At 39.6% G+C, this 27,710-nt stretch overlaps 1 protein-coding gene across 2 annotated transcripts in view; it reads left to right on the top strand.

Annotated features, from left to right (window-relative positions):
* CDK19 (cyclin dependent kinase 19) overlaps positions 1-27,710 on the top strand; it is a gene marked incomplete at both ends in the record, with an annotated part of 132,433 nt that overhangs the window by 16,670 nt on the left and 88,053 nt on the right. For both annotated transcript variants that reach the window (XM_081997319.1, XM_081997318.1), the window contains one exon: positions 2,479-2,554. In XM_081997319.1, the coding sequence (XP_081853445.1) occupies positions 2,479-2,554 (76 nt within the window). The remainder of the gene's footprint in view (positions 1-2,478; positions 2,555-27,710) is intronic.

Here is a 27,710-nt window from a genome sequence, read left to right as displayed (position 1 = left end):
TCCTACGTGGAGTGGCTGGCTGTTAAGTGATGACAGACTCACAGTGGCAGCGGTGTTAAACAATGCTGTTGAAGGCAGCGTGTGCCAAACACCATGCCCGGTCTCCGCAGTGACCTTCTATCTGTGACGGTCTGAGTAACCGAATGCAATGCTTGCATCTGTAGAACTAGTTCAAGGGTAGCCGTATCAGTGGGGTGGTTAAATAGACATGCCAAAAGAAGGGTATACTGCAGTGATGTGGTGACTACATTGTTTTGGGATTCAAGCTGATAGGTGTGCATGGGATTGTTCTGTTCCATGTAGTTTAAACATGACTGTAGTTTAAAAGCCATGACCAATTTTAAATATACAGAGTTGGCTTTGGTTCTGCAGACAATATGATTTTGTCTTCACAGTCACCGTAAGCGATCTGAATTATGGAGTTAATACTTTGCAGATTACTTAAATCTCTGCATAGGTAGCAGAACTGTATGTGAGAGGGGATGGGCATTTATTATTTACTCTTCAAAATTTGGACTAATAAATGAAATCAAAAGCAATATCTGTGAGATAAGGTATGAGGTTATTACCTGTAAAGTTACACATTTCTTGGTTCTGCATCTGCATGTTGAGCCAAGTTCTTGTAAATGACTAATTCATGAAAATAAAGGGCTGCTCAGTGGGGAGCAAGGGAGGAATCTGAATTATTGTGTCAGTAGATTCTGGTGAATCCTCCTGCATAGGAAGCGGACATGTCTGCTTCTGAAGTTACTCCTGAAAGTGGACTTGGTGAACAGCTCTTACAAGCTGTTAATGCAGTATTTGGCCTAGTTTTAGCAATGGTGACTTCTCAGGCTTTCTTTTGCCCTTCTGGGTGTTCCACTCTCCGCTCCAGTACAGACTCAGAAGTTATATGTTTACAATACTGTGATATAAGGCTATTCCATTTTAATTAGCACAGAGGAATAAAAATGTGTTTTAGAAGATGAGGGTTCAGTCTTGTTAAGTTCATTTGTCATGTGTGTTGGTTGTTAAGATTTGCATCTAAGTATCTGAATGGGTGAATATTTTGAGGGTAGTTGCAAGGCATGTTTTAAGTTGCTGTCCTTCTCATTTCTCAATGGAAAATCTGTGCAGAATGAGAATGTATTTCTCTGTGGCAGTTCCAAAAACATTAAAGTCACCTCAGTGTAACCCATTCCTTTAGTTTCAGCTGCAAAAGGATCACCTGTTACTCCAAACCTCTCTGGAGAAAGAGGGCCCTCAAGCCTGTAGCGCAATATGCCTGGTCTTGCTTCCTTAGAGATCAATGTTACACCAAATCCCAAACACACTGAAACACCCTGCTTGAAATAAAGCAGATTGTAATTCCATTACATCTGAATTTCTGTTTGTTTATTTTGGAGAGAATGTATTTTCAAAGTAGGCAGTTGTAATTTCGGGTTGATCTCATCCCCTCCTCACATTCCTCCCCTCAGCCACTTCTCATCCCATGAATTTCAGAGATGGGGAGTCTGGAGGAGGGTGGGAAAGAGGCTGGAGTTGAGCAGGGCACAGGCTTAGAGCTAACTTGAATTCGTTTCAGCCTTTCTGGCTTTTAACTTTTCAGCACAGCAAAACAAAATGGTTTGGGACTGGAAGAAGGGGAAACTGAAGTCTACCAGAAGTGCCATAGGGAATTTGGATGCGGGTTTGTGTGGTGTTGAGTTGTAACTGGTGAGTCTGCAGAAGTGCATCAGCACTATGGGTGTTGGTGCTTGTCAACATCTATCGGTGACAAGCTGAATCCTACTGTAGGCAGTAAGCTGTTGTGTTGTATTGCAAGGGCTTTGAGATAATACATAATTTTCTTGTTCTGTTGGTCCTCCCTCTAAATCACTTCAAACTGTGATTATTTAAAAGAATAGTGCTGTGTTTGGGCTGAACATTTTATGTTCTCTGGCTTTGTACTTCAGAGCACACATTCGTATGCCATGTAGGGGTCTGTCAGTAGCCAACACTTACATAGTAAGTATAATTAGTTTAAAATAATAGCATTTCAGAAGTAAAAGTGGATTGACAGTGGCTCTTAAAATCAAGTAAGAACCTTGCGGTTCCTAGGTTCCTTGCGGTTCTCCTAGAAGGAGAATTTACCAGGCAGGGGATATGATTGCATGGCTTTTTCATGGTAGTAGACAGTATTCTGAAGTTTCAGGAAAAGTGTCCTCCAAAATTCACTGTAGACATATTTGCAGTTATCTGTATGGTTTCAGAGAGAAATGGGTATAGGTTAACAAAGTTGCTTTATGTGGGAGTTTTGTTTGGAATTTTTGAAGTCTGTGTTAAAAGGAAACTTGCTTTTAATATCTAAGTGTAACTTTATGCATAAAACCAGGTTGACTTTTCAGCTTCTTGATCCAGACCAAATTAAAATAAATCATTATACTTGTATTGATTGGTGTAATGTAAGTCAGAGCTAAAAATATTCCCTTCTTTTTTTTTTTTTTTTTTTGTGTACAGAAAAGATGAAAAGGAGTATGCACTGAAGCAAATTGAAGGTACAGGGATATCCATGTCGGCCTGTAGAGAGATTGCAGTAAGTGTACATAAATGAAAGTATTTTTACTGACGTTATTCAACGGATATTTTACTTTCTCTGAATTAAGTAACATAAAGATTACCTAAATGTTTTTTTTTTTTTAAAGTATGCAAGCACCAAAGTTATTAAAACATGAGCTTTTCTTAAAATGCTTTCTAAATAATACTTCTTTTTTTTTAGTGGAAAGAGGTGTTCTTGCTAGGTAATAGTAATGCCTCTTTCTGGTATAATTTTGCTTTATCTGCTTTTATGTCTTGAGAGGGAAATAAATCATTAAAAGGTTCACATGTATTTTAAAAAGGGATGTTTTTAAAATTACTTGAAGGAAAAAGGTTCTGAAAGATTACAACTGCCATTACAAGTCCACTTGCTAATACTGTATTTTATTTCAGATTAATGTTAGTTTACTGTTCTTTAGTACCTGAGAACAGGTTGTTCTCCTCATTCCTTACTTGTTTTGCTAAGTACAGAGAAATTTCACAGCATAATAAAAAACAGCTTTAATTCTATTTTTGTTACATGTGTTCAGGATTAAAAATGGATTCAGAAATTGCACACTATTGTGTGCACAGTAGCGCCCATCATTCCTTCAAAGTTGGTAAAAATTAGGTGTTTGTATATTAAGGTAGAATTTGATCTTTAAATGTTTATTTTATGACTGAAAGTGTGCATTACTGTCAAAGTGCTAGATAGTGAGTAAAATTTTGTAATGCAAGAATTTCTCGCATTGCAAAAGTACACTTGCTTCATTAAATGTTTACCCTGTTTTAATGCTGTCACTATGCTGAGGGTTGTTGAAATGTATGTTAGAATTGTGCCTAAAGCTTTTTATAATCTAGCAGTGTTGCATTGAAATACAGCATTCAGGTGTGCAGTGCAACATGAGTCATTGGAAACTCATGATGTTCATGAACTGAACAAACCACTGTAGTGTGTTTAGTGTAGTGCCCACGGTAGTTCTGTATGAAGAGGCTTAGCAGATAAAAACACTGTCCTTTTAAAGTCCTTGTCTCTATAAGGTCAAGGTCACTCATGGATTTGAGAGGCGGCTGCATTGCTGTCAGTCCCTTCACACAGTATCTACCCAGTGACTGTTTTGCTAATATTTCTGCCTTTGGAGGAAATAAGAAATCCTCTTTTAACATCAGTACTAGATTATATTCTTTTTATTATAAAGTTGGTTTTGACAGCATTGAGGGTTTTGTTTTGTTTCTTTGATTCTTGTCCTTTGTCTGTTTTAAATGGTACATGTATGGAATAGCCCAAAAGAGACTTTCCTGTCGTCATGATAGCACTGTGGTATGGAGCTGGTTCTGTCATATCTGGACATAACATTGTGAGGAAGTAGAGAGTATAAAATTATTTTTTTCCTCTAATACATCGCCATTTCAGTCCTGATTTTTTTTTTTTTTTTTTTAATTTTAAACTGTTTTTTTAATTGATGGAGCTTTGTGCAAAGCTCAGTACAGCCTGGGAAACTTCACAACCGCTGTGTAAGTTGCTTGAAACCTTTCAGTAGTTCTTCCTGTAATCCTTCGTGGAATGATATTTTGCTCTTCTTCAGACGTTATTGTAAAACTCTATAACCTGGGATAATGTAGCAAATCACTATTTGCCTCAGTGAAATTTCAGGTTGGTCGAATACTAGAAAAGTGAAAAAGGTAAAGGTGAAATAGTTGAAAAAGAAATACAAATTTTTTGTCATACAGAAACAAGCAGAATCAAGTACATTTTACTTAAAGAGAAAAAAGACTTTTAATTAATACATTAGTAGTTAATCTTGTGTTTTAAAGACTTAGGTAACAAAGAAGGTAATGTTTACTGATTGAATAAAGATCATCAGCGTGGAAAGAGGCCACGTTAAAATGTCATGAGTAGTTCTTTTGACATTTAAACCCTCACTACAACCACACCCCCACAAATGTCCCCAACACCAAAAAAACCCCCAAACCCACCCATATTCTGTGGAAGTTGAGAAAATGAAAGTAAGCACCAGTATACATGGTTCTGTGTGTGTGTTCAGAATATTTTAGTAATTCTGTAACCTGAAGACACTTGACAATGTGCCCAAGAAATAAATTGCTGAAAGGCATTCAATTTTGCAGTCCAAGACCATTTTGTGTGTAGTATTGCCTAGACACTTGGAATAAGATAATAGTTAACGAATGTGACACCTCTTTTAGCTCAAGACTTGTATTAGCTTATTTTGGAACCAGTGATGGATGAAATATTTTCCTTATTGCTTGAACATTACAGTGGGATTTCTAATTCTTTTTGCAATGTGGGCAAAAAAAATTTCCTGAATTCCTAGAGTCATTTATAGACAAAATGGCCCTAGGAATTTAATTCAGTTTCCATTGTAGAAAATGGAAGAGAAAAAAAAACATTTTTGTTCATTAAGGCCTTAAGAAAACTCTGTTCCTTTCCATTCAGAGGTGAGACATCAGAGCATATTCATTGCAAGATAGTTTAAAGATACACTGGAAGCCTGCACAACAAAAGAGCATGTGATTATACTGCTGTGTGTTAGGGTGAGGATATAGATTTCTTGATGCAGAAGGAACTTTCCTGTGTCATTTGATTTGCAAGAAGGAGCCTAAAGAGTTGAATGTAATCAAGTGTGGAGATAGACAAGGATAACAAACTGGTTTTATAAATAATCTGACATGTGTTTTGGGAAAAGTTTTTCTTCATTATGCTGAAAAGGCAATCTAAATACTTTTGCGGGGAAAGGAAGATTTTTATTCAATTCTGCCTTTGTGTTTTACTTTTTCCTCCTTGCTTTATCTAAGTAGCTTTCTCAGAACGGCAAGTGGAGACAGAAGAAACAGAGCAGAGGGGTATTATTTGTTAGGACTTTTTTCTTGTGAATTATCTTGGCCATCATCTGCTAAGAACCAATAGCTATAACTTTAAAAGACTGCAAACAGCTAACAGTAATGGAATTTTGTATTTGTTTATCAAAAAAGCACGAGGGTAATACAGCTTTACATGAGATTTCTTGTCTTGTACTTCCTGTGAGCGGATTGTGCTGGTTACTTTAAGTAGTTTGCTTTCCACAGTGAAGAGACTATAAACTTCTAATTGTGGATTTTGGGAAAAACTAATTCAGAGAAAAGAAGAATATAAGCCTTTTCTTAATCAGTGCCATTCAATGGCTACTTTCAAAATATCCAGATACGTAGCCTGTCCCTGAGCATTGAAGAATTTCAGTGCAATTGATTGTGATTGTGCAAGGTTTGCTAATGGTGTAAGAAAAGTACAATTTCATTGTGAGTATTCATAAAAGGAGGGTAGGAGAAAGTGGTAAAGTGTCTTTCCGTGAACTTCATTTTTTTTTATTCAGAGAAAGAGATTAATTCAGTGACTGATTTGGACAGTGGATTTTAGGCTTACGGTGCTGGACCCCAAACCTATCACAACGATCTCCACTGGAACTTGTTTTAGTGGCTAAGTCACTTTCAAAATTTGTGGTTATCTGTTACTTTTCACATGAGGAATTGCAGAAACCAAAGGCCGAATGGTAGTAGAGGTTAATCTGGAAATCCTCAGAAAAATTGCAGTCTTGACCAACTTGGGGAGCTACAGTAGGATTATTGTTACTGGCTTATTTAGCTGAGATGGTGTAGTTTAGGATCCCAAGTGGAAGGAGCATGTCAAAAAGCAGGATCACAAGCCTGGACTTCAGGAGAGCAAACGTCAACCTCTTCAGATATCTGCTTGGAAGAATCCTATGAGATACAGCCCTGGAGAGAAGAAGGATCCAGGAGAGCTCATTGATATTCAAGGATCACCTTGTCCAAACTCAAGAAAGTTCCATCCCAACAAGTAGGAAAGCAAACAAGGGCAGTAGGAGGCTTGCATGGATAAACAAGGAGCTCCTTACTGAACTCAGACATAAAAAGGAAGCATATATGAAGTGAAAACAGGGATCGGTAACACAGTAGGAGGAATATAGAGTTGCTGTCTGATCTTGCAAGGATAGGGGTTAGGAAAGCTAAGGCTGACCTGGAGTTGAGTCTGGCAAGGGACCTGAAAGGCAACAAGAAAGGATTCTACAAGTACGTAAACAGCAAAAGGAAGACTAAGGAAAACATGAGCCTGCTGCTGAATGGGAACAAATGATATGGAAAAGGCCGAGATACTCTAACTTTTTTGCCTCAGTCTTCACTGGTAAGACCAGTGTTCAGGAATCCCATGCTCCTGAGACCAGAAAGTCAAGCAAGGAAGACATACCTTTGGAGGGGGACCAGGTTAGGGAGCACTTAAACAAACTGGACATACATAAGTCTGTGGCCCCTGATGGGTTGCACCCACAAGTGCTGAGGGAGCTGCCTGATGTCATTACAAGGTTGCTATTAGTTATTTTTGAAAGGTCATGGAGATTGGGAGAGGTTCCTGAGGAATGGAAGAGAGCAAATGTCACTTCTGTCTCCAAGATACACAAGAAGGAGGATTAGGGGGACTACAGGCTGATCAGCCTCACCTCAGTCTCTGTCAGAGTGATAGAGAAAATCCTCCTAGAAACCATTTCTAAACACACGAAGGACAAGAAGGTGATTGGCAGTAGTCAGCATGGATTTACAAAGGTGAAATTGTCCTTAACCAACCTGATAGCCTTTTACGATGAGATGCCTTGCTTGGTGAATGCCGTGGATGCTGTTTATTGTGACTTTAGTAAGGCTTTTGATACTGTTTCCCATAACACCCTCATAGACAAGCTAACAAAGTACAGGTTAGGTAAGTGGAAAGAGAGGTGGATTGAAAACTGGCTGAGCAGTTGGGCCCAGACGGTTGTCATCAATGGCATTAAGTCCCATTGGAGACAGGTCGCTAGTGGTATACCTTAAGGGTTGATACTGGGGCCGATACTGTTCAGTATGTTCATTAATGACCTGGACGCTGGCCCAGAGTCCATCCTCAGCAAGTTTGCAGTTGACATGAAACTGTGAGAAGTGGCTGGTATACCAGCTGGTTGTGCTGCTGTTCAGAGGGGCCTCGACAGCGTGGAGAAGTGGGCCGAGTGGCATCTCATGAACTTCAACAAAGTGAAGTGCAAAGTCCTGCATTTGGGGTGGAATAATACCAGGCACCAGTATATGCTGGGGGCTGACTGGCTGGGAAACAGCTCTGCAGAGAAGGCCCTGGTGGACAGCAAGCTGACCACAAGCCAGCAATGCACTCCCAGGGCAAAGACAGTCAACAGCATTCAGGGTTGCATTGGGCAGAGCATTGCCAGCAAGTCAAGGGAGGTGATCCTTCCCCTCTAATTCAGCACTGCTGAGGTCACACAGGCAGTTCTGTGTCCAGTTCTGGGCTGTCCAGTACAAGAGAGACATGGAGCAACTAGAGTGAGCTCAGTGCAGGGCCATAAAGGTGATGAACGGGACTGGAGTATCTGACATATGAGGAGAGGCTGAGAGAACTGGGACAGCTAGGTCTGGAGAAGAGAAGGCTTGGGGGAGCATATCAAGGTCTGTGAATACCTGATGGGAGGGAATGAAGAAGTGGGAACCAGACTCTTCTCTGGTGCCCGGTGACAGGATAAGAGGCAGTGAGCACACATGAAAATACGTGAAATTCCATGTGAATATGAAAAGACACTTCTTTACTGTGATGGTGACTGAGCGCTGGAACAGGTTACCCAGAGAGGTTGTGAAGTCTCCATCTGTGGAAATGCTTAGAGCTCAACTGGACACAGTCATGGGCAGCCTGTTCTACCTGATCTTGCTTTAGCAGGGAGGTTGGGCTAGATCTCAAGAGGTCCCTTCGAACCTGAAAGATTCTGTGATTCTGTAAAACAGTCTTGTAGTATTTCTGTCCATATAGTAGAAATAGAGCCATGCCTTTCAGATGTATTTCTAATAAGCAGATAAGCATTTTGTATTAATACAAGTAGTATGATTATAGGCTACTTGGCAGTGTATAATCATATATGGCAGTGGAATACAATGAAGAAACATTGGTTTGATAAATTCCCGTAAAAGATGCAAGTCCCTCTTGTATCCTGAGTTTCTCTTCCAAGGTTCCTGACTGGTCACTGAAATTAGGTATCTTACACAAAGTTCTTGGAAAATTTTTGAAGGGTCTGAGCTTTGTTCCCAAATTTATTTTTTTGTGTCTGTCTGTCACAAAAACATACATTTAATCTAGTACTTACAACAGTTTTCTGGTATAAGTTGCACATATTAAAAAAAAAAAATCAATGACACATGAAAAGTAAGTTCAGTTTTCCTCTGAAAAACAGTCAATGTTTTTAGTGTATTCTGGATGCTCTCTTACTGAGGCAGTTCCATTTAAATATATTAAATACAGCAGTAAAAATGTCCTGGAAACCAACAAAGTAACAGTCACTTGTACTGCAGTGAATACAGTCTTGCTCTGAAATTCTTCTTAACCTGGGAGAGGATAGTTTAAGAGTGTCTTTTTATAAGATTGTTCCCCCTCCGCCTCCCCAGCACTGCCTGTGGATGAAGATGACTACTACTAAAGGTTTCATGTGAACCAGTGACTTAAGTCCTAGGAGGATCTTCTGTCAACTCCTGGTCCTTTCCAACTTTTCTCCCCACTGCCAACACCAAGCACATCCCCTCTTTCAAGGATAAATTACCAATTCTAGCCATCTTCTCTGTAAATAGTGATCTTAATTCTGAACTTCATTGGATTTTTCTGTATCAGTAGCCTTTTTTTTTGGGGGGTGGGGTGGAATTAGATTAGGCTGTTACAGGTGATTTAAATGGGAGAAGTAGAGCCGCAAACCAGCAGCAGTTCTCTCCTAGCCTTGCTTAAGAGTGCCTTGAATTGCTGCAGTTTTGCCCTGTGTGAATGTTGGGTCTGGGACATGTAACCATTTTAGTTGCCACATCCTGTGCCTGTGTGTGCTGGTTGTTAGTCAAAGCTGCTAGAGGCTGCTCCTTCTGGGAGACCTTGAAATGTTGCCAGTACGCTGTGGGACGCTTGTGGGAGCATTAGCTGGCCTTTGTGTTCATGCTTGCATTTATGGGTACAGGCTAAAATAATTCAGACTGTAATGTTAAATGAGTTACTGAAAGCTCCTTCGAACAATTTAGTGTGCACAAATTATTCTCAGGCCTTTTGCTTATTGATGCAATGTATATTACAAAGTGCTAGAGGGTACAAATATTTTGGCATCCTCGATGTCTGAGGGTGGGCAGGGTTTTAGAAGCCTTACAGGTTAAACAATAGTTTTTTGTAACCTTTTTGTGTTCTCAGCTCTGTTGAGCAAGGCTCTGTCTCACTGTATTTATGTTGTTCTTTTCTGCCTCCCTGCTGTCCTCCCTGGCCTTCCTTTGCACGTAGGCAGCTCTTCTGGGGCTGTGTCCTCCTCTTGGCTTTAGGAGTCTGTGGTGTGGTGGTGCTGAAGCTGAGCCAAGGAGGTCCAGCTAGACATACTGTCTCTGTCTTGAAGCACTTTGTGCCTTTGCCGTGTGCTCCTCAGCAGTGCTGCTGGCAGCAGGGCACAGGGACACTCAAGGGGACATGTCGTAGTAGTGCTAGTGAAGCTGCTTTGCTTTTACCTGTCAGGTGCTGCATGTCACTTAAGAGCTGTTCTCACCCCCCTGGTCGGAAACCGCTTAGTCAAATGAACTAAATGTGAAGCTGCTTAATTTGAGGCTGTGGACCAGGCTGGCCTTGTCACCTGTTTGACCTGTCTCTGCATCTCTTAGGAATGCAGAAAAGATCAGCTGTACAGGAGTAATGATAACTTTTCAGTATTAATAAAATACTTTGAAGATTTGTAATGCTAGTAGCTCTCTTCAAGTACAGTTACTTAGAATTTCATAATAGGTACAAGTCCTCTGCTGCTTTGCTTTGCTTGACTATCACAGCAGCTTGCAGTATTTACTGTCATATAGAAAAATACGTTTCTAACCTTGGTCTCTAGCTTTGTTTAAGGTGAGGTTAGGTAAAACAAGGTTTTAAAAAAGTCTGTGTCCCTGAATACATTTGCTGTAGGAGATTCCTTTCAAATGTCAGAACTTCTTTTCCCTTGCCAAGATAATATAAATCTGTAGAATATTTGGCAATGTAAAATCTCCCCATAAATTCTCTACTACCTAATTAGAAAAGATCGTTAGATTTGTTTGTGGAAACTTTGGAACTCCACTCCTCCTTTCAATAGCTGGAGGTAGTGAAATAAGTATAAGTTCTAAAAAAATTCTTTTTGAAGGGATTTTTATTAGAGAGTTAAGGCATGTGTTGGCTAGAAGTGTCTGTGCATTGTGATTTTGCAAGTATGAATCAGCTGGAAGGAGGTTTTTGGTTCAGCTACATGACAACTCATGTTTTGCATGCCGTAGGAAGAGTAAGAGCTCTCTGCATTACATGGCCTAATCTTGTATAATCTGTGTAATTTAAGTGCTTTTTGTGTAAGGAAGTCCTTAAGTTCCTGCTTTGGTTATTCTTCAGAAGGGTTCTATGGACACTTTTTGTCTTTTTTTTATTTTATTGTATGTGACAGAACAATTAACTTCATTAAATAAAAAAGTACACAGGTAGTAAATCTGCGGAATAAAAAATTTTTATTTTATCAATTAATTTGACTTTTTTCTTATTGGCCAATAAATGTACTGTAATGTTTATGAAAAGAAGTTTTGCAGCTTGAAGTATAATTTTTTTTGGTCCGGTAAGTATAATGAAAACAGAGCATCATCCGAAGCAGCCAGTCAGTTCTGTTGTCTAACACAGCCACGTCCTTCAGCAATTTAACAACAGCAACAAAAATAAAAAATGCAGAGGAGAAAGGAAAAGGGAAATGCTGCTTTTAGCACACCGTTGCTTTCTAACTACAAAATTTGAACCTTTATATTTTTTTCATACAGAGGTTACTTTCCTTTTCTTGAAGAAGTCTCTGCTCAAAGCAGGAGACCAATATCAACAAATCTATGGTAAGTTTGTTAAAAAGAAGAAGAAAAGGAAAACTTTTACCCCATCCTAACACAGTAGGAGCTGAAGAAGCTTCTCTGTGTATTTGGTACTTTACATCACTGGGAATTTGGATTATATCCTAACTGCAGCTGACTAGGGAAGATGGGTGTTCAGTGCTGTTCAGGCTCAGTTGTTTTCACTTTGAATTTGCTGTTCATTTCAGATCCTGAATATTCTTACAATATGCAGATGCAAAACCAGCTGATGGTACCTTCAACAGAAATGAAAAAAAAAGCCAAGCCTCTTCAGGTTAAGCTGTAGGCAGCAATGCACTGAAAGCAAGTAGCTACTTTACTGCTCAGATAAAGAACAACAGAGTTGCAGATAATGCAGGAAAGAAATTTTTAAATACTTATTTGCCAAGGTTAAATACTCCCTGCAAGATTGTGTGTGTGTGCGTGGACACATGAACGTACACAAATATTTTAAAGCCTCAGTTGGAGTGTTTTGCAAATTCTGGGTTCTTTGCTGAATTTATGTCATAAACCTGTCTTTTTCTCTTATGTTTCTCATTCTCTCTTTCTCATTACATGTTTTCCTTATGGTCCTCCATTTCTACTTTCCCTGTAGTCAAGTAAAATTAGTTTATACTTGTTTTCAGTTTATTCTGTGTGGAGTTATAAAATTATTTGAATGGTATGTTGACTTCACATAACTCTAGAACGTGCCTTTCTCTAATATAACATTACAAGTGAGACTGATCCCTCAGACTGAGAGGTGATGACATGGGTTTTCAAATGATGGATTCTTTTTAAGTTGGGACTTCTGTCTTCAGATGCCATTACTAAATTGCCCACTTCAACAACAGGGTCACATTTTCTTGTTCAGCCATTCACAACTAATGTAGTAGCAGAGGGTGCTCTTGTTGCCCTGAACATTCCTTCCAAGTGTCAGTTCAAGGTGAGCTCTGGCTTTCCTGACACCATCTCTAACATGCCTGGGCAATGTTTCTAAACTCCTCCTATGTAGCCTGTCCCTGTTTGCACCCCTCTGTATGCTGCCTTTTTTGCATTGGAGCTCCAACAATCTGCTTAGCCAAGCTGGTCTCCTGATACTTGTATTTTTGAGTAGAACTGCCAGCTTTCCTGAGCTCTTCAGAGCTGCTTCTTATGGCCACCTACCAGTTCCTTCAGTAAGCTGAAGTCTGTTCTCCTGAAGATCCAGGTCTGTGTTCTGCTACTTGCTGCATTCACTCTGCTCAGGATCTTGAACTGTACTAGTTGATGGTTGCTACAGCCATCAAAGCTGCCTCTTTGATTGTCACATCTCCGACCAGTTCTTCATTGTTTGAGAACAGCTGTGTGCCACCACTGTGGGCCTATCCAGTATGTATAGCAAAAAGTTGTCCTTGATAAACTCCAAAAATTACTTGAGTTCCTTATGTCCTGCTGTGTTGCCCTTCCGGTGGATGTCAGGGAGTTTAAGATAAGATAAGAATGAGAGTTTGTGGTTCAGAGACTTTTTTGAATTGTAGAGAAGACTTCATATGATTCCCCATCCTTATCAGATGGTTCTATAATGTACTCCCAACACAACATCTGCCTTACTTGTCTCTCTGCTGATCTTGACCCACAAGCTGTCTGAGGCACCCACTGAGTCTGAGAGGCAGAGATAAATGTTATTAGGAGTGCCTAAACTGGATAAAATAATACAGAACAGAGATGTCTGGATTGAAAATGGAACGTCAGTGGAAAAATCTTTAGGTTAATTAAAAAGTTGCTTTTCTCAATACATTGCTTGGCATTGGTTTCAGCCCCATGTATGGCTAAGTGGAGAGTGATTTTAGTCTACAGTTGTGTTTTACTCTGCAGGTTTTTGTATGTAAGTTGTAGGCAGCTTTGTTATTGAAGGCAGAAGTGTCATGTTGCTGTCTACTAAAACTTTATTAACTTAATTGCATTTCATTATGTTGAAAGTTTCAGTGTGGTGTTTGTTTTCTTGTGAACCTCTGTCTATTTCTGTGGGAAGATGAAAAATAGCTCTGTTTAAATACAGCTTCCACTGTCTCTTACTGAGATTTTTCTTGTCTTTATGATGACGTGATACATTATTATGTCGGGAGACTTATTTTACAGGGAGGCTTTCCTGTCTCCAAACTGTAGTTAACAGTACAGTAGTCACTAAATGGATAGCCTGGATGTCTTTAATTCTGTGATGCATCTTGTCCACTGTCTTACAGTGTGAGGTTGTTGCTATGTAGAGTTTGCTTAGTTTGCATTTTGATAAGAAAGGTGTGAGCACCATGGTTTTGTTCTCTGCTCCATTTGGCCATCTGACTGGCAAAATGCTCATCCTTCCTAGCTCATTGGCAGTGTCAGGATGCTTCCTTAAACCTGCCTGTTGCCTGTATGCAGCACATGTATGAAATTGTGGGTATATGTATATGTGCAGTATGCTTGACTTTGAGCTTTTTCATATGCAGCCACCTGAGGATACTGAAGTTAGGGTAGTGCTGACAACCTATACTATTGGAAAAAGTCATCAGTTTTTCTGAATATGTGAACAGCATATTGAAAGAAGCTATCAGTAGAATACTTTTGATTATAGACAGTTATGAAATATGAGATCTGTTGCCAGTTCTTGAAGGCATTTGAGGAAGCCTCTGCCTTTTCTTTCTGTGCTAATGAACTTATCCCATCCCATGGCCCCTGCAGAGTTTGTTTCTCAACTCTCATTGTCTTTCCATATTTTCACTTGCTTATTAAGTTACTCTAGTTTCTTTTTTACCTCAGTTGCCTTTTGTACTATTTTCCTTGCTTTCTTCTCCCTTTATCTCCAGATGCCTTGTAATATTTACAAGCAATACAGTGGTTTCCTGTCCACTAGCTCTGTCTTGGATTCATTTTGTTTTGACTTCTCTAAGCTTCTACTCTAAAAAAGCTTCTTATTACTGTGATTTGATGATCTTTCCCTGACCAAACTCCAAGGTTTGTTCAGTATCCTCATCTGCCTCAGTATCTCTGCACTTCAGACTAATAATTGTTTCTTCTTTTTTGATGTTATTTTTATTATGTATTAGTGATTCTGTTCTTGCCTAGGTTTTATCTAGTCTGTTTTATTTTTCTGAGGATAAGTGATCCTTGTAGCTTTACATTCTATCTCTAAGTACTTATTATACTTGTGGCCTAAAAAATATTTTACTGCTACTAAATTATCTTTTGTACTGTTCCACATCTGAAATTCACTGAACTTGCTCGAAGCCTTATAGTCTAAATAAGCAATTCCACTGTGATTTTAAGTTTTAATCGTTTTCAGCTATCTTCATTGTTCAGATTTTCAGTCTGAGGCCAGATGGATTATTTCATTTTTCCTTCTTCTGGGCATCTCAAATACAGACCATTTTCAAGCTCTTATTTTCTTCTTCAGTACTTCCAGAACTCATGGATTTTTTTCAACACAGATGGGCCTGAAAAACAGATCTATATTCCTATCCCATTGGAATTATTTTATATGTTATTTTTCTCCTAGGAAACACTGCTGTATAAGGTGCTGCTATAGAAGCCTGCCTTTAAACCATTCCATTTCTGTCTTACCAAATTAAGTGGCCTTGAAGTCCCCTCTAAAAATGCAGAATCTGCAAAACAAAAAAACACGCTTATCATCTTGGTTGAACTTAATACTCCTGGTTACTCTAGTTAATGCTCGAAATGCCATCTACTTGCCTATCAGATGTTCATAAAATTACATCTGTGGTGTTTTGCATACTAGTGGGAATATGTGGAAATATAACTTGTCAGAGCATTCCGATAAAAGTACCAGTCATGTTTGCATTGGTGAAGTTCTAAAGTGTTCAGTTCTCTTGTGTGGTCTGTGGTGAACTGATTGCTTATATTTTGGTTTAATAGCTTTTTCTCCTTTTCTTGTTTGGCATTTTCCAGTGCTATTAACTTGTAGTGACTGACTAACTTGAAGCTTTAAGCACATACCCAGAGCATAATTGCTATTACATATTTTATGCAAAACCAAATGCATAAAAGCTATAGGGGTTCTCCTACAGAAGTTTCCCCTGCAACAGGGACAGCTACAGCATATGCATGTGAGGATAGACAGTGCTGCTCCTCTTCTCCCAGCTGGGAAGGGAAGAAGGTGAAGGAGGAGGGAAAACAGTTTAGGGTGTTGTCAGAAGATGAAGTGAGATGAATTTAGGGTGATAGTGAAGTGGTTCATGGTAGCTATTTTGTGGCTTGTTCTGCCCCAGTGAGCTCACTATTCCTTTCTGAGTTCTTTATCCTTAGGTTTCACACATCATTTGAGCTTCTGTGTTCATTGCTCCTCCATCACATGCACACAGGGAAAAAAAAAAAAATCTGTCCATCTAACTAAAGCATGCAGAGGAATTTGTCATCTGGTGCACTTCATTGTTGTTAATATTTCATCAATATTTATAAATTTGTGGTGAGTTTGCTAAGGCAACAGAAGGCATCTTCCAAAGGTTAATGTGCTGCTACTGTCCTTAATTTTGGCTGGAGGGTACTAGTGAGTGCTGGTATGGGATGAGTCTCTAGCACTTGAATCCAGGGGCATGGCAGTGAAGGTGACTGTTTCTGGACCACATTCAAGGGGACTGAGCTGAGATTTCTAGATTTGATAGGACTTGCTCTCAGCGTACTCAGAAGCTGCAGCATTTTCAGCTTGACAACTTGGCAGTCACGGTGGTAGAAACTGGATAGATACAAAGCCTCAAAGTGACTGTTGCTTGGCCAAAGGACAATAACACAGCTGTTACTTTTAATGCACGTCAAAGTGGGCCAGAGTTTGTGACCTGATAAATAAGGGCTTAATGTTAAAAAGTCACAGCATTCGATTGCATTAACGGTGATAAGGGAGCAGTGTGGAGAATGAATGTGAAGTGTGACTTAGGTTGATATTGCCCTTTCATACTACGTGAGGCTCAGAAGGATTCTGTTGTCTAGGTAACAGGGTCTGTACTTCATTTCTTAAGAAAGATGGAACAGATGTTCTTGCAAGAAGCAACCAATTATCACCAGTGAGAATATTGGCAGTATTTAAACTAATTGCTCTGTTGTTGCATACAGTCCAATTCATATGCTATGAATAGTAAAGAAAATTTAAAGGAAGGAATCTTCCTTGCATGGCTTTTCCTGAATGAGGTTTCTAAAAAATATTTGCAGTTTGTAAAATAGCACTCATCAGTGTGTCTTTTCACACTTCCATTTGTAATTGTATCTTCTTCAATACCGTTCAGTCTTTTTATGTGGCATTTGTAACGCCTCTTTCATGATCATTGAGTCCCATTGCTCCATTAAATCTGTGTCATATCACATTCATTTGTTTTGTTCATTTAAAATATCTAAAAATGTGAAGGCAATGGGGTAAAAGGATGCTTGCAGTGGAATAAGAGACTGAGAGTCTTTTCTACGGCATGTAAATCTATTCTGAGATTTGTTGGTTTTTTTTTTTTTTTTTTGGGTGGCAAAATCCAGGCATAGCTACTCGGATAGGGACTGTGCCACTAAAAGCTGGGGCAAAAGGGAAGCCGTATAGACATGTACATACATGAAACCCTGCTATGTGCTGCTTAGGTGGGGACATAGCATGTGTGTGGTGGGTAAGCAGGTGGTGACAGTGGCAAGAGAGAAGGGAGAGCTATGTGGAACAAGGAGTGCCTGAGCTTTCTCACTGCAGCACTCAGCAGCAGTGTGCCTTATTTTTATGAAAGGTTGTGCTAAATGTTTCAATTAAAGTATTTATTGTGTTTATGGATATAGCTTTGTCTTCTTGGGAAATTATTGTAGTCTTTACAGCATATAGGATATAGTCTTGTCTTTTATAAGAGATTTGCGGTTGGGGTGTGTGTATGTAAATATGTTTTTATACCTTTGGAATAAAATCTGATACGGAGTATTAAGTAAGAGAGGGCATTAGGATGATATTTTCAGGGCACTATTTGTGAGTCCTTTTCAAAGCGAAGCCATACCATTATGCATTTTAACAAAACATCTGGCCCCTTGCCTGAACTTTTCCATGCTTCTTGCCAAATGTAAGAAATCTATTCTGTGTTTTTTGGGTAGGGCATTGCAAAAACATGTTTTCTGTCTTGGCAATACTAGGACAAAGGAAGAATCCTTGACCTACTCTCTTTTTATCGGCTCTGATAAAAGACGTGCTGTTTTGATTTTTATCTAACTGTGGAAAATGTCATAATGAGTGGAAACAAAGTGTATGTTGCACTTCTTAGATTATTTGGCTGAGTTATCCTGTTGTATAGTAGTGACATGTTGATTGGGACAAAATGTCTTATTACATTCAGTTATTTCAATAACCATTGAAAAACATTTGTGGTCTGAACAGCAAAAAAAAAAAAAAAAATCATTTATAAGGCTTTTTTAATCCTCTTTACCAGGCTACTTGGATGTAACTTCTAATCTTTTGCTTGTCATCCTGACTCTGACTCTGGCTCCTGGTTTCTGTGAACTCTTCTGTGCTCCTCCTCGTACCTATTAGCTTGTGTTTGCTTTCTGAGTCAAGGGGCAACACTACTTAAATGTTCACGTTCACAAGCAGAGCTGCTCTTTTGTTGTCCTTGTCAAACGCTATTGTCTTTCAAATTCTTATTCTCAACCTTTTCTTTGATGTATTATCCTTCATATTCTGTTGCCTAGACTCCTTATGATATCTGGTGTGTATTTGTGACTTCCCATATCCTATTGTTCTCCTTGCTTTTCTTCTGTTGATACACTTTTTTGATTCTCCTCATGTTTCCCTATTCTATCACAGGGTCTGTCAGCAGCAATATTTACTACTTTTGTTGCTGTGTTTTTGTATGCTTAAGTGCTTATAATAAAATCCTACAATCAGCTTCTGCAGATTTTTCACCAGCTTTCATGAGCATTTTCTCCATTTTTACAGTTTAATTGTATCACAGCCAGTCCCAGGTTCTTTTTACCACCTTTGACATACTCTTTGAGCCCTCCTCTTTTCCTGCCTTCCCTTTTCAGACATATCTGACTGATTTTTGTTCCTGAAGGCCATGCTGAAAGGAAAAAAGAATTTGACAGGCACTATATATTTTTCCATTTTCTGTCCTGAACATACAAGCTTCTTCCTTATGCCCCTTCTCTTCTCTGCAATGGTTCTGTTCTCTTACACCTCATTTTCTCTTTTTTTTTCCCAACCTTCTGCTCAAAACACAGACATTAGCCTGCCGTCTTAAGAACGTCTCACCTCACTTTCATGGGAACTAACGCTTAAAAGAGAAGAGGAGGGCATGTTTGCAAGAGGGTTGGTGAGCCTCTGGACACAAAGCCAAGGTTAGGAAGGGTGTTTGCTGTGTTGGACACACTTCTGTGAGCCTTTCCCCCCTGACATATTCTATATTTGCCCTTTGCTTTCCCCTCTCCTAGTCATCTTGCCTCCGTCTTTTTCTTCCTACCTAGTTTTTTCTACTCTTTGTCCCATTTCCTACTCCTTGCCTCGCCAACACTGTTTTTTGCCTCTTCAGCTTTGCTTGTGCCCCCTGCGTTTTTTTCCTCTTCCTTTCTGTTTCCACAGCCAGTCACATTCCTCACCAGTGACATACTATTGTACTCCATGTATCCTTCTCCCTTGGTCCAGTCTCTTCTCTAGTGTCCTTCTCCAAGGTCCTGTGTGTCTCCCCACTGCTGATTCCAGCTCCATTGTTCCTCCTGCTCCTGGTGTTGCTGAGCAGAGCAGCCAGTAAGCTGCAGCCTGTGTCCCTCTCCTCCTGCAGGCTGCCATGCTGGTTTCCTTGTCCCTGGGGTGGTTCTCCTGACTGACTCTTCCTTCACCTTCTTCCTACCTCTCCTCTTTCTGGAGTAAGTTTCATGTCCCTTGCCCCAGAAGAAGTTGGTGTTCTCCTCAGGGACTGAATTAAGCAGGAGAAAAATGGGGGAAACTTTCTGCTTTGTTTTAGTGCCAGAGCTGTGTCTGACTTGTGTCACTGAACAGCTGTAAAGGTCTCATAAGTCCATTTCTAGAAAGTATGTGCAAATAACATTTTTTTTTTTTTCCCCCCAAGGGAAGGTGAAGCTTCAGATGGCAGTTTGATGATACAAAATCGCTTAGCCTGGTTTTGTTTCTTTGCTAACCTGTGCAGAAGTGCAAAGTATCTCATAATACTGAGTAGCTTGTGTGATAAAATCATGTTTGTGTCTATCAGCATTGAATTTTAATGTAATGGAAATGGGAGAGACACAACTGTAGCTATTTACAGACAGCAATGGCTTCTTGAACGATCATTAGTCTGGTGCAGGTTGAGGATAGGGGGAAAATCTTTGAATCTTCACCACTATTCTTCTGGAAACAGCTCCAAGTTCAGGCACAGTCAAAAAGGCAAATTCAAAGTCACTAGAATGACTTTAAAGTGAATTACTGAAGTCACGACCGAAGAAGAAACCAGACTTGGTCGACCTCATAAATCCCTGGTGTGTTCAGATGTTGAGTGTCTATATGCCATCCTGATCCCTTTCCACCTCAGAAAGAATACAGTAGTACTAGAAGAGAAGGGGAGTCAGTTGGCGATATGCGACTACTTGTATGAACAGAGGTAAAAATAGGCTAGGAATCTGTGAGTTGGAAGGCGGGGAAGCTGAAGGAAGATATAGGAGGTCTAAAATCACAGACTAACATGGAAAAGTTAATTAGGGAATTGTTATTCAGTGTTTATTGGAACAGAAGAACTAGGGCAACTGAAGGAAGAGAGCCAGTCTCTCTACAGCACAACTTAATTTTGAAACACAGCTCCTCATCTTGTAGAGACCAGAGAGATAGGACTAAGTTGGGGAGGAGGAATATAGTTGTGGCTAATCAAGCAAATGCACAAAAACAGTGAAGGGCCTTGATTTAAACTGGTTCTCGAGTCCCTGATCTAGTGGCTTTCTGGAAGCTGACTGCTCATACTATGAAAGGCTTGTGCTGTCAGTGCGCTGCTTTACATTTACTTTTTCTTGGCGTTTGCCTCAGCAGAGTAAGCAGACTTAAAATGATTCTTCAGTCTGAATCAAGTACAGCAGCTCTTACTCCTTTGAGTAGGAATATACATGTATTACATGTTTTTTCCTCAGTGGTGTTCCTGCAAATGGCTAAATGGTTTATGTGAACAATCAGACATTCGTTAGTGCCCAAACTGGAAAATCTCAGCCCAAACAATTAGTTTGGCAAAGTTAAGGGCTACAAACATGCAGGAAGCTTGCTGTATTCTTCGGGATTCTTAGTAGTGGGTGATAATTGCGTAAGAAACTTAACTAACTTCTGAAAGATGTATTTCTGTATCTTTTTTTTCCTGTGTGGTTTTTTTTTTTTCCCCACCCTCCAGGCAGTCTGAAGTTGTTATTCCAGAAGGAAAATACACATAAATGAACTCTGTCATTTTGGTTGGGATTATAAAAATGTTATTTGCTACCACTAATTGCATGCTTAATGAGATACACCAGGTCTGGAAGAGTTCTGTTGTAGCTCTTGAGAGTGACTTCCAATTACTCATTTCTGCATCTGGGACAGTATCTGCACTCAGTTCTCAGGAAGAAAGTCTAACGTGAGTCTTAGGGGTATGTTCTTTTCAGGGCCACATGGCTTTTGCTGCCTTGGGCAAAAAGTCAGTTCAGCACCCATTTGCTTGCAGTAGAAGTTACTTTAGAGAAAGGTTATATTCAGTGGAAGATTAAAGGCAGAACACCACATGCCTAACCTCCCTTGGTGGTTAATATTAACCAGTTACTAGCTTCTACTAGTTACTAGTTTCTTCATCTTATTACCTACTGTTGTTTCAAAACGTTTCTTACAAAACTGATGTTGTTCCGAGTCCTTATGGGTTGTGTCCTAAGAGCATATTTACCATACCTTGTTTATATTTTTATGTCTTTGCTCATGAAATTTTGTGAATTACATTAAGCCACCTTTTGAGCCTTCCCAAACTGCATCAGTCCTTATTGGGGGAAATACTGGTTATGCTGCATTCATTGCCTCATTGAAGAATTTTTCATATTTAATAGAAGAATGAGGAAATAGCAGGTTTTAGATTAGAAACTGACTCTTTTTATCCAGTTGCAGTCTGATCCTGAGAGTGTGAGAGGAATCTTGTGGTAGGCGTTTAATGACTTGGGAGACTGCCAATGAACATCTTGTTTTAGCTTGCTTCACACATTATATTTGTCTAACATGTGGCTAAAAAGATTGCAGAAAATTTGGGTAAAAAGTGCAAACCTATGAGCAAAAGCAGAACAAATTTAATGGGTAATTGTGTTAATAAAAACTAAGAATGTTCTAGCCTTGTACTTCCAGGGTGAAATGCTGAGTTTCTTGTAAATAACTGTCAACAGACTAATTACCTCTATAATTTTTGAGTAAAAGCTCTGAAAAAGTAATATTCTTAAATAAATCTGATACTGAAACAGTGTATGAGAAACCTGATTGTAAAACTGCGAGCAAAACTTTTGCTATTTTAAATAGACCCAAGTTAATGAAAGGAAGTTAAGAACCAGAAAATACTCATGTTCTCTCTTCCAGTCTGCAGGCGCATGGTTCTCACTTGGAGCATGGTATTAGACTAAATTTATACCTGCAACTGTAGGCTTGTCTATTAGCTTGTTTAACTAGAGGTAAGACATTAAAGCAGATCAGCTGAAGTACATCAAACTTTAATGGCTGCTGTCATTCAGAACTAAAGCAGCTTTAACTTTATTCCCATAAGGAACAGAGATTTAATGTACTTATGTGTTTTGAAATCATACCTCTGATTTGATCTAATTTTCCATTTAAAGAAGACTTGAACTATAAATTATATATCTAAACTCCTACTTCCAAGTCTGGAGTAAGTAGAATGAATACATACGAAGAATAATCATTAGTTTTTCTTTTTTTCTTTTTCTCTCTCTTTAACTCTAAGAAGGTAATTTTGTCTTTTAAACCTGAAATATGAAAATACATACAATTTATGCCACATAGTACTGTCACTGAAAACTTCGCATGATGCAAAAGATAGTAGATTCTTCAGGAAGGAGTAATACAATTTCTGTGATTAAGCATCATGGAAACAAGACCTAACAGAATTGTATCCTGACTGGAGGCTGCTGTTGTGTTGGTGAGTCAGCCATCAGTGTTTGATCAAGACTGGTGCATAGGCACTAGATTTAATTTCTTTTCAGTTTCTTAGAGCATTCACTTTATGTGGACTGCACGATACCCGATACCTGATGTCTCGCAAAACCAGTAGATGCAAAATTAAGTCATCATAGATTTTTTTTTTTCCAAGCAGTTTTGACTCACAAGAGAGCATTGGATTAATAGTTAGTATTATGAGATGAGTGCCTTTTTAATATGCTATTGGAAATTCTAAATTATTGTTAGACTGCTGCCTAATTATAACACTTGATTCACATTCCTGTTTATTTTTATATCTGTGGAATAATGGTATGCAAGTTGAGGACTTGGATATGATGGTACTCAGCAGCAGCATATTCTTCGACCTTGAATAATACACTGAGCCCTTTACAAAGCAGGGGCAGAGTTAAATTCTGGAGTTGGATTTGTAGCATTCAGCATGCACACTTGAGAAGCTGTGTAGGATTTAAGTTACATGATGTGTGTGACATTTCTTGGCTCTCTCCAGGGTTGGAATACCTTCCTTCAAGGTGCAAGGAGTCACCTCTATCTACTTGGAATATTGTCATGAAGTCTTATGTGCTGGAGCGGTGTCCTTTCAGGCACCGTGCACCTTCCATTCAGCAGGTCAGAGCAGTAGAGAAGAGGACTGAAGCCAGGCTTGCCACTTGGTGGGAGTGCTTTGGTTATTGAGCTATCAGATTAAGAGGAGATGCTGGCAGTCTCCCAGCCAATTTGTTACAGAGCCGAATCTGTTATACATCCTCTGAGAGAACCCCTCACCGATTGAATTTTACAGGTGGTTTCGGATCTTGGGTGTAGATGTGAGATGGGTGTTGAGCAGTTCGGCATTGTAGTGCTTGATGTGCTCCGGGTCTGTATAGAAGCAAAACCGGGACACTTTCATATCATATGATACAGAACTTCAGGATCAAAAGCAGAGGCACAGAGTTTCACTCTTTTCTGCGTCCAGTAAACATATTTGCCAAGTTGGAGGTCTGTGTTGTTATCGCTAATAAAGTATAAGAAGTTGGATGGAAGTTTTTTCAAGATCTGGATTTCAGTTTCATGGTAACTGTCAAATGACTTGTATTTTTTATTATTATTATTATTATTATTGTATAGTTTGCAGTGTATAAACTGTGGAAAATGGAAGAGTATCACAAAAATGAAAATTTGATTTAATGAAAACATTACATCTACTACAAGTAGATCTTGTAGATCTACTACTACATCTACAAGAAAGGCTGGAAAGAGGATCCTGGGAACTACAGGCCTGTCAGCCTGACCTCCGTACCGGGGAAGATCATGGAGCGGTTCATCTTGAGAGTGCTCACAGGGCATGTGAAGGACAACCAAGGGCTCAGGCCCAGCCAGCATGGGTTCTTGAAAGGCAGGTCCTGCTTGACCAACCTGATCTCCTTCTATGACCAGGTGACTCACCTAGTGGATGAGGGAAAGGCTGTGGACGTTGTCTACCTGGACTTTAGTAAAGCCTTTGACAGCGTCTCCCACAGCATTCTCCTGGAGAAACTGGTGGCTTGTGGCTTCGACAGGTGTACTCTTTGCTGGTTAAAGAACTGGCTGGACAGCCAAGCCCAGAGAGTTGTGGTGAATGGAGTTAAATCCAACTGGCAGCCGGTCATAAGCGGTGTTCCCCAGGGCTTGGTTCTGTGGCCGGTCTTGTTCAATATCTTTTATCGATGACCTGGATGAGGGGATTGAGTGCTCCCTCAGTGAGTTTGCAGATGACACGAAGTTGGATGGGAGTGTTGATCTGCTGGAGGGTAGGAGGGGTCTGCAGAGGGATCTGGACAGGCTGGATCGATGGGCCGAGGTCAACTGTATGAGGTTTAATAAGGCCAAGTGCCGGGTCCTGCACTTCGGCCACAACAACCCCATGCAACGCTACAGGCTTGGGGAGGAGTGGCTGGAGAGCTGCCTGGTGGAAAGGGACCTGGGGGTGCTGGTTGACAGCCAGCTGAATATGAGCCGGCAGTGTGCCCAGGTGGCCAAGAGGGCCAACAGCATCCTGGCCTGTATCAGAACTAGTGTGGCCAGCAGGAGCAGGAAAGTGATCATGCCCATGTACTTGCCACTGGTGAGGCCGCACCTTGAATCCTGTGTTCAGCATTGGGCCCCTCACTACAAGAAGGATGCTGAGGTGCTGGAGCGTGTCCAAAGAAGGGCAGCGAAGCTGGTGACTTGTCTGGAGCACAAGTCTTATGAGGAGCAGCTGAGGGAACTGGGGTTGTTCAGTCTGGAGAAGAGGAGGCTAAGGGGGGACCTTATTGTTCTCTACAACTACCTGAAAGGGTGGCTGTTGGTCTCTTCTCCCAAGTAACTAGTGATAGGATGAGAGGAAATGGCCTCAAGTTGTGCCAGGGAAGGTCTAGATTGGATATTAGGAAAAATTTCTTCACCGAGAGAGTGGTCAGGCATTGGAACAGGCTGCCCAGGGAGGTGGTGGAGTCGCCATCTCTGGAAGTGTTAAAAAAACGTGTGGGTGTGGCGCTTCAGGACATGGTTTAGGGGACACGGTGGCGCTGGATTAATGGTTGGACTTGATGACCTTGAAGGTCCTTAATGATTCTGTGATAATGTGATTAAGTAAAAAGTCAATTAAGTAGAGGAGATAATAAGTAATCTTTAGAAATGAAGGGGAAAACATGTTGTAAAAATGTTTTTATGGGAGTTCTTTTCAGGATAGTATTGCAATCGCTGCCCAATCCTTTGCATAGGTTAGAAATTTATTACTTCTCAAGAGATGCGTCACTATGGTGCCGTAATTAATTATGTTGAGGTTGGAAAAACATACTTTTTGACCATTCTTTTGCGAAAACACTATTCCTCTTATTCTGGTTCTTATAACATGTATCTTTGTGAAGTCTTTTTGAGAGGAAAACCTACTTTGAAAAAGTTAGTTGATATCTAGTCTTGTTAGTTGCCCTCCTACAAGACTTTTGGAATACCTCAGTTGCCAGCACTGTTTATTCTCTGTGCGATACAGCACAAGAGCAAGTTGGTAACTGGTTGCTAGGAAATCAGAAAACTGCGTAAATGTTAGAATAAGCACTGCAAGGGAAAACTCATTGCTGTTTAAAAACTTAGAATGAACGTGTAAGTTTGTGGAATTATGTGATGCTACTTTTGAATTTTAAAGATATATTAGCAAAGTGGTATGTCATCCCCCCCTTCTCTCTCGTCCATTTTAAAGACTTTTCTAATATAGCTTTAGGTTTAAGAATCTTTGTAGTTTGATGGAAAATTTCTTTTATCCTCAATAGTAGAAGAAATTTCTTTTCTAGTCAACCAAAAAGCAAATTCAGGGTATCTTAAAGTCTTCAGAAATGACAAACTTATCATATTGCTTTTTAGTTAGCAGGTTACTTTCTATAGATGTTTTCAATTTAGTTGTTGGTGTTATCTGAGTGGATGAATGTTCTTTTATTTTATTGTAGGCCAAATAAGGAGAAAAAATCTCTGAGAGAGACAGAGCTTAAAATTCTCTATACCTTTCAATGGAGAGGAAAATAATTATTGTTAAATCGCTGTCAGACTGACCAAACTTGACTACAGAGCTACCTTTAAGAGAAGAGAAGGTATAGAATTTGATCATCCTAAAGGTATCCTTTAGGAAGATACAGAAACTCAATAATGATTCAGATGTATTTTATAGAAAAAATGTAAGAATAAATGATATTTAATATGTGCACTAGGGCTAAGTTGATATAGCATGATCTTAATGTCAGCATTTGCTTATATAGTTGTATTTAAAAGTAACAATATTCTTCTTTTGGGAGTCATTTTACAATAGTTCTTTCTTTCCATTTAAAACTGCATGCCATGGTATATACCATACTGGTAACTATGAAATGGAAAGAATCATTACACTTGTATTTCCTCCTGTGTTCTTCAAGAAAAATGCTAAAGTTTCTTAATTTTCTTTTGCTGGGAACTTCAAGAATTAAAAATGCAGTTACCCTAGTTTCTGTTTCTTTATTTTAGTTAAACTGTAGTACTTTTGAAAAGTCTTGCCAAGCTTTTGTTTCAGAATAATAATGGTATTTAGCAATGCCAGACCGTTTTCAGCTCCTGAAATGAAAATATTTATAGAATAAATACTTTCTTAATCCTTGTCATAGGAGGAGGGTGGGGCAGGTTTTTTCCTCTTCCTGTCCTGACATTTGGCACTTTACTGGCTAGATTCTGTTCAGTGTCTTTTTACTTACTTTAAAAAAAAAAAAATTATCTCTCTCTTGTGGGAGGTTGGAGCCCTCACAGTTTGGAGGCTGTGTGCTTTAGAGAGATGGAAGTGTGGAGAAAGGAGAAGGTGGAAGGAAGTGTGGAGGAGACTTGGAGGGATGTTTCAGTGTGAAGGAATGCTTGGGATAAAACTGATGAAAATTGGGTGCTCATGTAGGACAATTAGAGGGAAGAAGAGAGTCTGCTTAACCTCTCGATTTAAAATATTTTAGCTTTTTAATTTTCATTTGGAGTGTGCCTTGTAAACTCCTAGCAGCTCATGTAAGTTATGCCAGTTGTACTTTCGGCATTTCAGTCTGCCTCCCCACCTTGGATTTGCATGCCAAAGGCTGTCCAAGGACAGGGCTTGACCGTACCAGTATACAAAGAATATGTCCTCCCTGAAGCGGAGCTTAAGCTGCCACTTAAACTTTTAGCTTCCGAAGTTCTTTGGACAGTTTTTCTTTGGTTTTGAGGTGTGTATGTCTGTATCTGTCTAAGATGGAAGTTGCCTACATCTTTTTATGAGACCTCTTATACACGTGCCTGCCCACAGACAGCTGACAGCTGGGAGGACTGATAAATGAACCAAGCATACCTGTTCAGTTAAGTAAAGACTTGTTGGTTTGTTTTTTTTTTTAAATTCAGTTATGCAGTAACTCTGTAAGTGGAATTTCTCTAGCTACAAAAGCGAATTCAAACTGGAAAATCTCAAACTCTAGAATCAATTGGGTCACTAAACAAAGCTGAATTTTGAGTAGTTTCTCAATGTGGTAATCAGAATTCCCATCTTTTTCTCTCCTTCCTGAAAACTTTGGGACCTGTAGCACAGTTAACAAAGGACTGTTCTTACAAGTTTAATAAAATTAATAGCTGCCTG

This window comes from Phaethon aethereus, assembly GCF_964289735.1.
Source record: "Phaethon aethereus genome assembly, chromosome: 3".
In the NCBI taxonomy this organism is placed as follows: Eukaryota; Metazoa; Chordata; class Aves; order Phaethontiformes; family Phaethontidae; genus Phaethon; species Phaethon aethereus.
The sequence above is the reverse complement of the archived record's forward strand: the minus strand, read 5'-3'. Positions and strand labels throughout refer to the sequence as shown.